General features: G+C 44.6%; 1 protein-coding gene across 5 annotated transcripts in view; it reads left to right on the top strand.

Moving 5' to 3' along the window:
- The window catches only part of CRTC1 (CREB regulated transcription coactivator 1), a 205,479-nt gene that overhangs the window by 175,085 nt on the left and 12,919 nt on the right, over nucleotides 1-17,475 (top strand). For 3 of the 5 annotated variants that reach the window (XM_056574770.1, XM_056574780.1, XM_056574751.1), the window contains one exon: nucleotides 8,338-8,439. The exons of the other annotated variants lie outside the window; for them this stretch is intronic. In XM_056574770.1, coding sequence (XP_056430745.1) covers nucleotides 8,338-8,439 — 102 coding nt within the window. The remainder of the gene's footprint in view (nucleotides 1-8,337; nucleotides 8,440-17,475) is intronic. 5 annotated transcript variants of the gene reach the window in all.

Consider the following 17,475-nt stretch of genomic DNA (forward strand, 5'->3'; position numbering starts at 1 on the left):
AAATAGGGAAAAACTGACAATTTACATTTTTATTGGGGGAGGGGATTTTCCAATTTTTTAAAAACTTTTTTACTTATTTATACACTTGAATAGACCCCATAGGGGACTATAGAAATCATTTGATTGCTAATACTGTTCAGTGCTATGCATAGGGCATAGCACTGATCAGTGTTATCGTCTATCTTCTGCTCGATCTCAGACCAGAGCAGAAGACGCCGAGAGACGAACGGAGGTAGGTGAGGGGACCTCCGTCCGCCATTACAGATGATCGGATCGCTGTGGGCGATCCGATTGTCCACATTAAGTGCCGCACTTCTGCAGATGCCGTGATCTGTATTGATCACGGCATCTGAGGCAATTGTGGATGTCGGCCATTACCGCCGGGACCTGCTGTGCATGACCCGAGCATTGCTAGTTCTGGCGGTTCCACGGTATTTAACGGTATTCCTCCCCCCGCCCAGCCCTGTTCTGTCCTCCACATTGGGGAACTAATCATGTTACCCCAAAGCACCGCTCTCCTCGTCCTCCGGTGAGTTGCGGGCCTCCGGCGCTGGAAATCTGTACGGTGCTACATATTCCTTGTGCACGGGCTGCAAAAATGAACTAAATAAACTTTAACTCATCTTTCTACGTTCCCCAGGTAACTGCCTCATGCTGGGGATGGGAACGTCACAGAGCAGTCAGCCTTACATGACAGTGCTTTCAGCCTATCACCGGCTGATGCGGGACATCGCAGCGGCTCTGTGACGTTCCCATCCCCAGCGTGAGGCTGTTATCGGAGCAACGGGAGAACGTAGGAAAGTAAGTTAAAGTTTATTTTTGCAGCCCGGGCACAAGGAATATGTAGTACAGTACAGAGTTCCAGCGCCGGCGGCCCGCAACTCACAGGAGGATGAAGAGAGCGGCGCTTGCGGGTCACATATGATTAGTTCCCCGATGTGGGGGACAGCGCAATGCTGGGCTGATCTTTCATTGGGGGGGGGGGGGAGAGAAGCAAAACAGCGCGCGCGGGTCACATATGATTAGTTCCCCGATGTGGGGGCAGCACACTGCGGCTGATCATTCATTCGAGAGGGGGGAGGGGCCCAACCGTTATTGCAGTATGGGAAAAATTCATATCGTACAGGAAAAAAAAAATCGGTATTCGGTATGAACCGGTATACCGCCCAGCACTAGGACGTAAATGTATGTCCTGGTGCGTTAAGTACCACCTCACCAGGACTTACATTTACGTCCTGCATCGTTAAGTGACCCCTCGTTGGACAATGTATTGGGTTTAGTGTGGGTGAACAGGCTAATAGTTTTCCTTTAAGGCCCTTTTACATCACAATGATTACAAAGTTCTGTGTTTGTTAGAAAGTCTTTTTAAATGCTGCAAAATAAGAGTCAATGGAATGCGGCACATATGGTTTTCGGTTAAGTGATGAAAACTGATCATCAAACTTGCTGCCTATGTATGGAATTATGCAGAACTTTTAGGTAGCCTAAATGTGAAGAAGTTTGCTATTGGCCTACATTCTTTATAATTTTCTGTTGATGTCTATGGGAGTTCTTATTTTTTTTGGCCACATAGAAAAGTCAGTTTGGCTACAGTTCAATATGCTATTTTATTTCATGTTTTCTTACAGTGTGTTTACTAACTTTTAATTTGTAGTTCATTTAAAAATAGTATATCTGAGACTTATTTAACAGCTCTAGACAACCTCTATGCTCCATAGGGCGTGGGTTGGTCACTCTTTTCATTCTTCTTTCTCCTCTCATGCGAGAGTGGTCAGTATCCTTGTTCATAAAGCTATCCCATTTAAGGCCCTGTCTACCTCTGTTGACCCAGACGGGTGATTTGTTTGTCTCCTCTGAGGTGTCCCACCGACTGTTGACTATAGTGGGTGTTTATATCCCTCCACCTTACACTGGGGTAGTTCTACCATAATCTCTGGGTTTTCTGCTGCCACGATTCTAATATGTGGGGACCTCAATCAGTGTTTGGATGCCTCCCCGGATAAATTCTGGGGTACTCATGCATTTTCTCCATCTCGGCTAACTGGCCTAGCACGGGTTCTTGGGGAAGTTGGTTTGTATGATTTGTGACGCCATAGCAATCCCTCCACACGACAGTATTCTTGCTACTCCGCTTCTCATGGGATGGTTTCCAGGATAGATATGGCTCTTGGTGATACTGTTATGGCTGGGATGGTATGGGAGATTGAATACCCGGCAAGGGGGTTGGCAGACCACTCTCCGATTCGTTTGAAGGTTCAAGTGCTGGATTGTGTCTGGGGGGGGGGGGGGGGGGGGGGAATGCCTGCCATGGAGACTGAACCCATTCTGGCTGCAATTATTGACTGAAAACATTTCTCTTAATGCTGGTTGGCATTGGTCTCTGTGGTTTGGGACTCCCTCAAGGCGTTTCTGCGGGGCCTCTTTATTCAGGATATTAGTGCTCATAAGTCCATGACTAGGGAGAAGGGGGGAGCACCTGCGGCAGGCAGTGGTGGATGCGGAAAGTGGGTATGTGCTTGACCCTTTGGATGCCTCGAAAGTTGTCTGGACGTGTGCTCAAGCCGACTACAAGCAGTATCTGGAGGAAGCCACTGATCATAAGCGTTTTTTTTTTTTTGTCCAGCAACGGTATTTTGAGAGTGGGGAGGGTATGGGTAAGTTGCTTGCTTCTATAGCTAGGGCCCAGCAAGGGGTGTCTTATATAGGCTGTCTCTATGATAATTTGTGTTGGGAGGTTACTGCTCATCGAGATATAATTGCGTGTGATGTTGGAATTCTACCGGGATACATATTCCTCTAAGACTGTTCCCCTGCAGACCTAGATGAGGATGTGCAGGGTGTCTCCCTCCTGTCCCTCTCCCCAGATCAGCGAGGTGAGCTGGACTCACCTTTCACTCTGGAGGAGTTGGAGGAAGCTTTGAAGGATTCCGCAAATGAATTCTCTGTGCCCTGATGATCTCCCCAGTGAGGTTTATAAACAATTTCAGGGTGCTCCAGTCAGCAGAGACAGAGGGCTCTCTCCCATGCTCCATTTTGGAAGCTACGGTGGTGCTCCTTCCAAAACCAGGGAAGGACCCGCTGCATGCAGGTTTCTACAGACCATTTTCTATGCTGTGTGCGGATGTGAAACTGCTGGCTCGGGCACTCGCAAATAGATTAGCTAAAGTAGTCTTGTCGCTGGCTCACAGGGACCAAGCTGGCTTCATGCCAGGGAAGTCCATGGTGGACAACATCCGCAGGGTCTTCCTTAACTTGCAGATGACGCAGGAGGGTGCTGGGGCTATATCTATCTTTCCTCTCGACGCTGCCAAGGCATTTGACAACGTTGAGTGAAATTACTTGTGGCGGGTTATTACTTGTATGGGGTTTGACCCTCTGTTCCTGTCGTATGTTAAACTGCTCTCTCCTGAGGAAGCTGCGTCTGCGCAGTGAAACACGTTGCATTCTGGTAAATAAAGTGGTTACCTCCAAGCTACTGCACCTGTTTTATGTCTGTTCCCGGTCAGCGCCACGCGTCGGGGTGCTTAAGTAAATCTGCTAGGATATGGTAGTACAGGGTAAGCCTTCTGGAGAATTGGCCCTTCCTAACCCTTGGCTATACTTTATTGCCTCCCAATTGTATCAACTCCGGGCTGGGCGAGTGTCCATACTCTAGGCCCGGCGGGTAGATGATTGTTTATGGCTAAGCATGGTGATTGTGTCCCCTTACACTTCCGAGAAATTGGAGCCCTCACTAGACCCCTGGATGCCTCCCCAACTCCTTCTCTGTAAACTTTGGGGGTGGGCTAAGATTATGTTTGGAATGATGGGCTGTACTAAATTTACTCCCTTGTGGTTCATCCCTGGTTTGCTTACTTTTTCTATTTTCATCATGCTGGGTTTTGGAGGGTGAGGGGGTTGAGCAGGCTGGAACAGTTATTTTCTGGTGGTGTCTTTAAGTTGTGGGGTGCTCGGGCTGCCTCACTCCTCCTTTTTCCAATACCTGCAGCTACGACATGTTTTATGAGGTGCAGTTCGAGGTCGCTGGAGATCCACTCGAACGTTGTGTTGTAGTCAGTGGTTACCAAGCGGGAGTCTGGATTATTTCATGGTTGTATCAGGAACTCTTGCGCTCCTATCGTGAGAACTTTCCTTTACTGGTTCGTGGTAAATGGGAGGGGGATCTGGGGTCTTTGACAGATGAGGTGTGGTCTACTGTCTTGACACTTACTTCGCTTCTGTCCCTCTCGGAGGCTAATCGGCTGTCTCAATTGTTTCTGGTACATAGGGTACAAAACCCCGGTGCTCCTTAGGATCAGTCTTAGACCTGATTCTGCATATCCTAGGTGTGGACAGTTGGATGTTCATTTGTTTCATGTGGTTTGGGACTGTGCTCCGTTAGCCCCTTACTGGAGGGATGTGCTCCACTTGATCCGTAGAGGTTATGGGTTTGTTATGCCACTTGAGCCTAGGCCATGTCTCCTGGGTCTTATAGGTTTTGACTCTGAGCCTTCTGGAGTATATTGGGGTGCTGCGTGTGCTATACCAGGCTAGGAAGTTAATTTCTCAGTACTGGATCAGGGCTAGCCCTCCAATGATTGCTGATCTTACTGCCCGGATTTCCCTGATTGTTCGCTTAGAAAAAGGTATCTATGAGAAGCGTAAGGCTACTTGCAAGTTTCAGGCGATGTGGGGACCTTGGGTGAGTGCTCATCTTGTGGGATCAGGTGATACTTGAAGGGGTGTTTGTTTTTTTTTCTTCTTTAATGGATGGGATTGGAGATGTAGCGGGGCTTCTCTTTCTCTGTGGATGCTGACCTCACCTTTATGTCTCCTGTGTTTGTTCCCTTTCTTTGGTGTTCTGTTCTTGACACTGTCTAATTCTGTGTGCTGGGTCCGCCCACTGTACTTGTGTGCTCATTGGTTTATGCGTGTGTTGTCTCTCTTCCTATTATTGAATACCCTACTTTTACTCACATGACTGTCCTGGATCCGGTTGTATGGTGGACATTGGTTTGTTGGGTTTGTGTGTGTGGGGGGGGGGGGTGTTAGAAGAAAAGTTTCTGAAAATGAAAATGTTGTTGGATGTTTTTTTTTTCCTTTCTCTCCTTTCTCTTTTCTGTGAATGACTTAGAATTTCTTATTCTCTTTGGCTGAAATGGAGACAGACTTGCATCAAATAACATAATGTCTGCAATAAAGCTTTGCAGATGCATTGCAATTTAAAGACTTCTTAAACATGACAGGTACTGCATAATATTTTTTGGAATGTAATGTGAGAAAACAACAATTTTGGGACCCCAGCGGTCTCTGGCCGGCAGCGTGGCGTTTTGAAAACGGAAGCTTTGAGCTTCCGTGTTTGTGACATCACTTCTCAAACCCTCAATTTATGCCTATTGGAGGGGGCGTGACAACTTGTGCATAGTAGTACACTCAGTGCACCAGATGACTGGGGGGCTATGCCGGAGACCATGGGGGGTCCCAGCGGCCAGACCCCTACGATCAGGCATCTTATCCCCTATTGAAAGGATAGAGGCGGAGTACCCTTTTAAGTACTGCAAGTTCCAGCATTCCCAGCAGAATTAAAATTAAAAACAATAACTGCCAATTTTTGGCTCGTAAAAGCTGGTATAATGCAGATATGTACTGCAAATAATTTAGAGTACCCTTGTGAACTGGAAATAACAATGCTGCTGACTAATCACGTGGACGGGGTTAACCCTGTGTCTTTTCATGCTGCGGGGGTCGGTCACGCCCCTCGTGATGTCATGGCCACACCCCATCAATGCAAGTCTATGGGAGGACGTGTGACTGCCATCAAACCCCCTCCCATAGACTTGCATGGAGGGGCGTGGCCAACCCTGCAGCACGAACACATCGTTCGGAACATTTAGTTCCGTACGCTGGCCAGTGGAGTACCCCTATAAGTGTGTCAAGTGGGCAAGGAAACCCTTTAGAGAAGCAATAAACAGAGCGTAAAGCTCATATGTAAAGGAGATATGTTCTTTATTTTCAAAATAATAATAATTATAATAACAATTATACATAAATCTGGTGAATCCTGAACAATCTTTTTGCCTAGACTTTGGCTTGTCACCAGAATTTACCCAGCACAGAACGCAATCTAATATTGTTGTACATTATGTATATAATTGTTGAAGCACACCTCCAGTGATTTCAGTGAATTTTTTATCGAGAATTAGCGTCATCTACTTGCAGGTTGTTTACACGGTTCACTTCTTTATTAGTCAAAGGAGGCTAGAATCCCTGAAGCCCTTTACTTTATCCCTTGTGACTATGGATGTCCCGATTTCAATACTGGTATCCGTATCGGGACCGATACTGGACAGTACTTGTACTCTTGCAAATGTCCCCGATACCTGCCTACATAGAGTGCTCAGCAGCTGAGCCCACATCATTGCCAGGACCCACATTAACCCTAAAAATCCTGAGATTAACTGCCTGTTAGCTCTGGGATGCTGATCGGCCGCAGTGAAATTGCGGTGTCCCGATCAGCTGAGAGGATGGCCTGAGGTCCCTTACCATGCCATCTGATCGTCACTCCTTTACTGCTGTCAGCCATGGCAGGCAGTAGTAAAGGAGCACCGATAACCCTGATCTAGCATTGATCCCCTATGGGGATTAAAAAAAGTGAAGAAAAAAAAGTGTAAAAAATAGTAATAAAGGGGAATTAACCCTTCTCCAATAATAAATTTGAATCGCCACCCTTTTCAAAAAAAAAATAAAAAAATAAAAAAAAATATATATGCCCTTTCTCTTATAAAAACTATATAAAAATAAACCTTTTCCCATTAAAGAAAAAAAGTCACATGACAAAGCATTGGTAATTGGTATTGATGAGTACTTTTAAAAAAGTATCGTTACTCCTACTCAGTCTTAAAAAATGGTATCTGGACATCCCGACTTGTGACAGAGAGGGAAACAGAATAGGAGAGCTGCAGCTTAAATGAATTGAATATTTCACCCAAACAGGGATGGGCAAGCTGGCTTTGTATCTATAGAGGAGGCCGTATAGTTAGGTCCTCTGTCTGTGTCTCTCTCTCTCTCTCTCTCTCTCGGTCTGTCTCTCTCTCTGTCTCTCTCTCTGGCTGTCTGGCTGTCTGTGTCTGTCTGTCTGTCTGTCTGTGTCTGGCTGTCTGTCTGTGTGTCTGTCTGTGTGTCTGTCTGTGTGTCTGTCTGTGTGTCTGTCTGTGTCTGTCTGTCTGTGTGTCTGTCTGTCTGTGTGTCTGTCTGTCTGTGTGTCTGTCTGTCTGTGTCTGCCTGTGTCTGTCTGCCTGTGTCTGTCTGCCTGTGTCTGTCTGCCTGTGTCTGTCTGCCTGTGTCTGTCTGCCTGTGTCTGTCTGCCTGTGTCTGTCTGCCTGTGTCTGTCTGCCTGTGTCTGTCTGCCTGTGTCTGTCTGCCTGTGTCTGTCTGCCTGTGTCTGTCTGCCTGTGTCTGTCTGCCTGTGTCTGTCTGCCTGTGTCTGTCTGTCTCTGCCTGTGTCTGTCTCTGCCTGTCTGTCTCTGCCTGTGTCTGTCTCTGCCTGTCTGTCTCTGCCTGTGTCTGTCTCTGCCTGTGTCTGTCTCTGCCTGTCTGTCTCTGCCTGTCTGTCTCTGCCTGTCTGTCTCTGCCTGTCTGTCTCTGCCTGTCTGTCTCTGCCTGTCTGTCTCTGCCTGTCTGTCTCTGCCTGTCTGTCTCTGCCTGTCTGTCTCTGCCTGTCTGTCTCTGCCTGTCTGTCTCTGTCTGTCTCTGTCTGTGTCTGTCTCTGTCTGTGTCTGTCTGTGTCTGTCTCTGTCTCTGTCTGTCTCTGTCTGTCTCTGTCTCTGTCTGTCTCTGTCTGTGTCTGTCTCTGTCTGTGTCTGTCTCTGTCTGTGTCTGTCTGTCTCGGTCTGTCTGTCTCGATCTGTCTGTCTGTCTGTCTGTCTGTGTCTCTCTCTCTCTGACTCTCTCTCTGTCTCGACTTGATAAGCAATGACTAGGCTGCAGCTTCACTGTATTAGTAATATGACAGACAACAACAACTTCTTGTATGTGAATCGGGAAGAATGTAGCACAACCAGTTGAGATTAGAAGGGAAATGCTTTACAAAGATATTGTACATGAAACTCCAAGATCCATGGAAATTTTTTATTTTGCACCGAATGTACGCGTATGAAAGAATTAAGTCCATATAGAAACTTGCTATGACTATTGGATGAACGGATGTATTAAAACAGTTCAACTATACTTCAATACTTGATTGAGCCGCACTTTTAAATGTACATAAATGGGTATCACAAAATAGTACTTTCTAAAGAGGGCATCTTCAAATACAAAGTGTAAATTGCCAGTGGTATTTAATTCTGTGTTGTTCTGTAGGCCTCTCTCCAGCAGTACCGCAGTAATGCTGGGTCCCCAGCCAACCAGTCTCCCACTTCTCCTGTCTCCAATCAAGGTTTCTCTCCAGGCAGCTCCCCTCAAGTAAGGGCATATGTGCCTTGACTATGTTGTAGGCTTTCAGTCTTACCATTGCTGCCCCATGGTCTATCACTGTACCTGTTGTGTTTTCTGTGATACTCTGATGTCCCATCTTGTTGCATAGTATCATAATTAGACTGTGTGTTTTGTTGAGGTGTCAGAAGTTGCTGTGATGTATGGTCTTCAATCAGTCCTTTGGGAGAGCTATTCATATTTTTTAATTGCATAAAAACAATAACTTCTCTAATGAATCTTTAATTCTTCTTAGCGTGTAGATGAATATGTTCTTACAGTTTTGTCAACAAGATTTGCAGTTGAAGTTTAGCATGATTAAGGATGTTCTCATTAACGTTATGCAATAAAAAGCAGAACAGATCCTAACAGAATGTAACAGATGCCTTGAACCAAGATTCATTGCTATTTTGACTTCTGAGATAAAAAAATTTATTAGAGAATCCCTCATTACTAAGAAGTGACACTTTGCCTCAGTATGACGAAACCTCGAGCCTTAGAGCGTGTAGGGTATAAAGTTCTGATAGGGCATAGTGACAAAAGAAAAGTGTGAACTAGGAATCATTCAGTGGCATCAGCTCATTGGAGCTTTCACACCTAACGTACTGGAGTGCTACTTGGTCTGCTTTCCTCAAGAAATTATTTTAGTAACGTTTGTTACTTCAGTCTCAACCTCGTAAAAGAAAATATTGACCTTTTTTCTTAAAGAGTTTGTCCTGCGGGGTGCGTTACAAAAAATAAGTGTTAAGCAACTCTCCAATATTTACTGGGTCTCTACAGCTCTCCATTTCCTGGTCCTGTCTCAACACACAGGAAATAATTAGTCTGCACATCAGGGCTGTGGAGTCGATAGATAAATCTTCCGACTCCGGAGTTTTCTGTACTTCCGACTCCTCTGTATTAATATGCAAATGTATTTTATACATTCCTTGAAGGAAAGAAAGGTAACATACCTGTCATTACCACAGGACTACTGGCTGGGAAGCCAACAGTCTACTGTATTGAACAGTTTGTGTGCTGATCTGCTGCTGAAGATAGGGCAGTGGGAGGATCAAGGAAGGGGTATTTAATATAAAACATGATTTCCCTAGTAGAATCCCATAGTCATATTTAAAGGGGTACTCCGCCCCTAGACCTCTTATCCCCGGGGTCCCGCTGCTGGCGACCCCCGGGATCGCCGCTGCGGCACCGCGCTTTCATTACTACACAGAGTGTTCGGGGGACGGATACAGAGCGATACAGTGGACGGAGCAGCGCAATGTCATAGCTCCGCCCCTCGTGACATCACGACCTGCCCCCTTAATGCAAGTCTATGGCAGGGGGCGTGAAGACTGCCACGCCCCCTCCCATAGACTTGTATTGAGGGGGCTGGCCGTGACATCACGAGGGGCAGATCCATGACGTAACGGTGCTCCAACCCCTGTATCGCCCGTCATTACGCACAGAGCGAACTCGCTCTGTGCAGTAATGATAGCGTGGTGCCGCATCGGCAATCCCGGGGGTCCCCAGCAGCGGGACCCCGGCGATCTGACATCTTATCCCCTATCCAAAGCTTAAAGGTGCGGAGTACCCCTTTAAGCTAACAATCGAGTTTACAAGTTTTTATAGCCTTAGCTGAATGGCAGCAGTTTTTTCAATGGTTTACAGTTTCAGTCTTGAACTATTGACCCTCCATTCCCTTCACTTATACAAGTGTCTCTAGTCCTGCAAAAAACATATTTGCTTAACCCCTTATCAGTGAGAGGCTAGGTTACCCATGGGTTCCCTGTAACAGCAGAACACAACACTATGGAAAGTATAAGTATTGCCGCTCCTAATTGTGCGTTGTGTGCCATATAGTAAAGCACATGAAAAGCATGCTTCTTCACGGTCACTTAACGTGTTCGTTTTGCGGCTACGTGAGGCACTGCATGCATTGGTCTTTATTCTTAAAGTAGAGAAGTCATTAATTATAACTTTTTGTGAATTGGGACATTTAAACTTGCTTTTTTTAATTTTTTTATTCCAATCTAAATTTAGTAGGAGTCGGAGTCGGTGCATTGTTTGCCGACTCCGACTCCAGGTACCCAAAATTTCGTCCGACTCCTCGACTCCGACTCCACAGCCCTGCTTGTGCAAAAAGTGGTTTAAAATGTATTGTTTCTGAAGAAAATACATACAACATTTTGGCTACGTATTAGCCTTTATCAAACATGCTTGATAAAGGCTACCATGTAGCCAAAACATTGCAGCCTCCTGTTTAGTGCTGTGGCCTTCTCCTTTTGGTTCTTTGTGCCCATCTTTAGGAAAATTTTCTGCCAGACAGCCTATGGTGTGGTTAAAAACACGGTCACGCATATTTTACCTATAGTGCATTTGATGACCATATTTCTGTGCTTTGGACCCAAAGGCTGACATTTATCATTGTTTTTAGACAATTTAGACAGTTTTTTGTGTCTAGAAAAGGTGCAAAAAAGGCGCAAGATGGGTTTATTTGCGCCTTTTTTGTGCCTTTTGGTTTACACATTTCTGCTGATTTTGAGTTGCAATCCACAGATTTTGGCAATACACATGATATGCAAGAGTTTTATCAACTGCGCCTTTTTGTGAAAAGTCTCTAAAACTACACCAGCCCAGACTTAGCTTAGCTTTTTGATGTATGTGAAGAGAGAAATTTCAGAAAATGTGACCTGTACAAAATTTATCAAATGCTCGGTGACCATTTAATGCATTTGGTGCTCCTACACATTACCAGCACACAAAAAAAAGTGTAATAAAATGCTTCACTTACACCTACAATGATAAATGCTTCACTTACACCTACAATGATAAATGCCAGCCAAAGTACATAAATTACTTTGGCCAGAATTATTTCCAGTATGTATACGGCTACTGGGGCCCATCACTATGACATGTTGTTAGCATGCCAGGAAGACCATGTCCATGCCACCAATGAGTATAGTTTTTAAAATGCAAGAACAGGCATATAGCATTTTTGGAGCAGTTATCAAATATTGTGGAGAATTAGAGTGAAGCACATACAGAACCTCCCATGTTCACTCATAGTTACAGTAATTTATTGTTACAAAAAGCCACAGAAGACAGATCATGTATCTCTTATGCATGTACAAAACAAAAGGGAAGGATAAAGATTAAATGGGTACTCCGGGGAACTAAACCCATAGCCCATCCTTTCCCTCTCACCAACCTATGTATTTGTCTAAATATCATTCATTAGCTATATAGAGCAGTTTCCCTCTTTCAGCTTTCACTTACATGCAGGGAGTGAGAGAAAGATGTCATAATCGGATCCTGCTTGTCTTTGTGTAAACCCCTCACTGAGACTAGTCCCCACCCTCCTGGAAGACAAACACCTCATGATTTCTGGCTTCACAGCCACAGCTTCCCTCCCTTTTCCTCCCCTCCCTGTGTGAGGAGCTTGCTGGTGCATTTTCTTCACCACACCCGTTTAGAAGCCCAATGAAAATTCTCAGTCACAACTCTGCACATAACGCTACTCTTTTCCTGCTGTACATCTAATCACTGCCTGCTGCCATTCAGAGCACAGCAAGATTTATCGCTGGGGGGGCGAAGGATAGATAAGAAAAGACATGTAGCGTGTGCTGTTTACAACTACACAGCGTGCACACAGATAGTGAAAGCAATTGGCGGGCAGCCATTACACAGAGCTGCACTGACTTCTGGGAGTTGTAGGCTGTGCTGCAAGGAAAAAGAATATTTAGGAGACAACACGGGCCATAGGAGCTGGCAAAATCACTTCAATAACTACAGGGGACACAGAAGAGGTATTGTGGTGGCTTTGGGGCATTTTTTATTTTTCTTAACTTGCCCGGAGCACCCCTTTTAATAATCATCTAGAAAAGAAAGAAAAGGTGTATGTGAGCCTTTCTTCCACAGTGTTTCATATTCCTTGTTTTTTGACTGTCCATAGATTTTAGATTTGCATTTTTGGTAAACGGCTTTGTCATCCCATCTAGCATGGGGTATAACTTGGGGATCCCCATCATTCCCTCAATGAACAGAGCCAGCCATGTATTTGAAGCTACTGCCCAATTCTTCCTCTATAGGCTTTCTTAACATGTAGCACTGGCCAACTATTGGAAAGTCCTTAGAGAAAGAATGGATCAGCGGCAGCACATTCTAAGCCTGTATCTATTTATTCAGGGCAGTATTTTTACTTAGTTATGGGTTTTGTCCGGGGTCCCAACAGTCAGACACTTATTCCCTATCCTCAGGATGGGGGATTAGTGTCAGATCGTGGGGGGGGGGGTCCTTCAGCAGCTTTTAGACAACCAATAGCACAGTACCATGCAGGTGCGAGTCGCTGCTCCATATATAACAAAGACCCAGGGCCCTGTTCTGGGGATTGCAGGAAGGCCCAGCAGTTGGACCCACCACAATCTGACACATATACCCTAACCAGTGATTAGGGGATAAGTGATTTTTTACTTTGAATACCCCTTTAAAATTAAGGAGAAAGAGGGAATGTATGAAAGTCGTCTTAGTCTGCTTCTCATGAATATTTAAAAACAGTTATTATTTTATATGTGAGATTTTGATGGTTGCATAATTATACTTGCATTGAATGAGTCATGTAATAACAGGCAGGTAAGATCTGCAAAATGTAATGTGTAATATGGTATTGTCAGCAATGTGTATACCACTTATGAGTAGTTGATGCATAACTGTGCATAAGTCGATAAACACAAAGTTAAAATGTTTTTTTCTAGGACAGGCAGTAAAACTCGAAAATATATCAGTATGACATCATAAATCTGCTGAAAGTTAAAGGAGAAGTATCATGGACAAAAACGTATCCCTATCCGTATCCGCAGGGGCCCCCTGCAATCTCCTGTATTGAGCTCTGGCTCTCCTCACAGCAGCGCGTCATAACCCCCGCCCGAAGCTGGGGCCACCACGCCCCCTATATAGCCCTATGGGAGAGCCAAAGATTGCCGAACTATATGGAGGGGGTGGGGAGCGTGACGCGCCGCTGTGGTAGAGAGCCAGGGCTCCATACAGGAGATCTTGGGGGACCCCAGTGCTAGAACCTGCCATGATCTAAAACCCTATCTGCAGGAGTTTACAGTGGCCCAGGAAAGACCACTGAATGTTTAAAATGAGGTAGTCTGAGGCCATTTTAACTTGAAAAAAAATGTAATTTCAATCCATTTTTGAATTGGGACAAAACCTAAACGGACCAAAGTAAGTGGATATGTTTGATACGATTTGTCAGTAGAAGTCAATGGATACGTCTACATATACGATCCTGTATGATTTTTAAGTATAAAATTGTGTGAACTAGACTCATGTAAAAAATTGTCATGTGAATGTACGTTAATGGACAGGCAAATTCTGCTATTGCTGACTTCACTTTTCTAGCCCCATCACTGGCTTAAGGGAACTTCTCGTCAGACACCACCTATTATGTGAAGGCTGTTATAAAAAGGGATAGCCACAGGCAGCTCAACATTTCAGCAATATTATTATATGGCAGCCTTTCTACTGTATGGCTTCTTATTTAATACACGAAAATACCAAATTTGCTTGCTCTTTGATATCCATATGCCCTTAGTGGTTATTGTGACAAGACAGCTATTATAAGGCCTGTTCACAGGTTTTCATTTGGAATACATTACTGTTCTAAATGATTCTAAATGATTCTAATTTTTAGCCATTCTATTCCTTACTTTTCAGATTATTATTCATTCTCAGTCATCTTGTGATTTTAATGAAAAGAGGATCTGCCCGGTGGGGAGGGAAAGGTGCAAGGGCTAGAACTAGATTTATTATAAACCTTGTGCCATATTTATTCTGACAGTGAGTGTTTTGTCAGAAAAAGCATACAATCAAAGGAATAGAAAGAATTCCGCAAACTAACAATAGGCAGGCAAAGCTATGCAGTAAAAGTTATAACAGGAGCATACATACTATTTGAATAGGAGAGATCCACAGTTCACCCTCCTAAAACAAAATCAGGCCTTAGCAACTCTAGTGTGCCACTTTTGACTATTAGTCTATATACATTGCTCAAAAAAATAAAGGTAACACTAAGATAACACATCCTAGATCTGAATGAATGAACTACTCGTATAAAATACTTTCGTCTTTACATAGTTTAATGTGCTGACAACAAAATAACACACAAATTATCAATGGAAATCAAATTTATCAACCTATGGAGGTCTGGATATGGAGACACACTCAAAACCAAAATGGAAAACCACATTACAGGCTGATCAAACTTTGATGTCCTTAAAACAAGTTAAAATGGGGCTCAGTAGTGTGTGTGGCTTCCACGTGCTCGTATGACCTCCCTACAATGCCTGGGCATGCTCCTGGTGAGGTGGAGGATGGTCTCCTGAGGGATGTCCTCCTAGACCTGGACTAAAGCATCCTCCAACTCCTGGACAGTCTGTGGTGCATTGTGGCATTGGTGGATGGAGCGAGACATGATGTGCTCAATCGGATTCAGGTCTGGGGAACAGGCGGGCCAGTCCATAGCATCAATGCTTTCCTCTTGCAGGAACTGCGGACACCCTCCAGCCACATGAGGTCTTGCATTGTCTTGCATTAGGAGGAACCCAGGGCCAACTCCACCAGCATATGGTCTCACAAGGGGTCTGAGGATCTCATCTCTGTACCCAGTGGCAGTCAAGCTACCTCTGGCAAGCACATGGAGGGCTGTGCGGCCCCCTAAAGAAATTCCACCCCGCACCATTACTGACCAACCGCCAAACTGGTCATGCTGGAGGATGTTTCAAGAAGCAGAATGTTCTCCATGGTGTCTACATGTGCTCAGTGTGAACCTGCTTTCATCCCTGAAGATTACAGGGCACCAGTGGCGAATTTGCCAATCTTGGTCTTCTCTGGCAAATGCCAAACGTCCTGCACGGTGTTAGGCTGTAAGCACAACCCACACCTGTGGACGTCAGGCCCTCATACCACCCTCATGGAGTTTGTTTCTGAGCGTTTGAGTGGACACATGCACATTTGTGGCCTGCTGGAGGTCATTTTTCAGGGCTCTGGCAGTGCTCCTCCTGCTGCTGGGTTGTTGGCCTCCTCTACATCTCCTGATGTACTGGCCTGTCTCCTGGTAGCGCCTCCATGCTCTGGACACTACTCTGACAGACACAGCAAACCTTCTTGCCACAGCTCGCATTGATGTGCCATCCTGGATGAGCTGCGCTACCTGAGCCACTTGTGTGGGTTGTAGACTCCGTCTCATGCTACCACTAGAGTGAAAGCACCGCCAGCATTCAAGAGTGACCAAAGCATCAGCCAGGAAGCATAGGAACTGAGAAGTGGTCTGTGGTCACCACCTGCAGACCCACTCTTGTATCGGGGGTGTCATGCTAATTTCCTTTATTTTCCAACGGTTGTCTGTTCCATTTGAACAACAACATATGAAATTGATTGTCAATCAGTGTTGCTTCCTGAGCGGACAGTGTGATTTCACAGAAGTGTGATTGACTTGAGTTACATTGTGTTGTTTAAGGGTTTCCTTTATTTTTTATTTTTTTAGAGCAGTGTGTCACATATAGGATTAGCCTTGCAGACCTTTCTGAGGTGGCAGGGGTACCCCAACCCAGAAAAACTTGGGAGCTGAGCAAGCAAGATGTTTTAACGGGCTACTGTCACGAACCGACACAAGCGGGTGGTGGGGTTATCTATAAAATCACTATTTGTCTACACTAGACCGAAAATAATGATTAAAAAAAAATCATTAACCAGATTAACCAGAATCTATAATGTAGCTGAACAGGTATGTAAATTTAAGACTAAAACTTGGCTCTCTTCAAGGACCATGTATGTCCGTATTACCAGACATAAGTCGGTACTTAATAAATGAATGATTTTATTATGAAAGAAAAATATTCACATTACAAATAAAAACAGATATTAACAAGACAAAGTTTCACCACTCAGAAAATAAAAATAAAACGAGAAAAAAAATTGAATCCTTAATTACAAAAGTTACAGAGTTCTTTTCCTTGGGGTCTGGTAGGAAATGGCATCTAGTATCCAAAATTAGATCTTGTCCCCCCATGCAAGTGCACCCTATGTTAAGCCCCTGGCGGGACAAGGACAAGAGAGCGATTTTGCCCACTTCCTTATCATACCTTTATGCCCAAAGAATAGTAAAGTACCTCTATCTTCTATCATGAGCCAGGAACCCATATCATTTTCTTATATTTGGGGTCTCCATCAAATCCTTTTTCTAGGGGTACCTGACATGACCCCCTGATTGTGTATGATTTACCCAGTACATACAGTTCGGGCAGAGATCGATACACAAGAGTCATGTGAGGACTCATTTTAAAGGTAGTATGATGGAGAATCCAATCGTATAAGATAGGGGCTGGGGACGTACTTCCCTGACCCCCATATTTAATATTGGAAGACATGGCCATTTTTCAAGTGGGCCACCTCCATACATCTTTCATCTATTGACATCCAAGCTGGTGCCTGGTTGGCTGAAAATTGTGTTAAATTTCCTGTCATAGAACAGCTGTGTTAATGACCCCCCCTTCTATGACTGGTCACACCTATACCCAAGCCTGGTAGACATGCAGGCTCCATGGTCCCTTGATCAAAAAAGTTATTTTAAAATATTAAACGAACACAGACAAGGGTAATGGAATTAGAAGTTGTGCATACAGAAGGACATTTATACAGGACATGTATCACAAGTAATAAATGACAAACAATCACAATGCAACATGGATAGATATTATAGCCATTGTATATGAAAGGTACAGGTGGAGAAAAAACATTTCATATCAACTGGCTCCAGAAAGTTAAACAGATTTGTAAATTACTTCTATTAAAAAATCTTAACCCTTTCAGTATATATCAGCTACTGTATGCTCTAGAGAAAGTTTAGTTGTTTTCTGTCTGACCACAGTGCTCTCTGCTGACACCTCTGTCTAGAGTCCTCATAGAAAACCCCTCCTGCTCCGAAGAGTACCTGACATGGACAGAGGTGTCAGCAGAGAGCACCGTTGTAAGACTGAAAAGAACTCC

Source organism: Hyla sarda, chromosome 1, assembly GCF_029499605.1.
Source record: "Hyla sarda isolate aHylSar1 chromosome 1, aHylSar1.hap1, whole genome shotgun sequence".
Lineage (NCBI taxonomy): Eukaryota > Metazoa > Chordata > Amphibia > Anura > Hylidae > Hyla > Hyla sarda.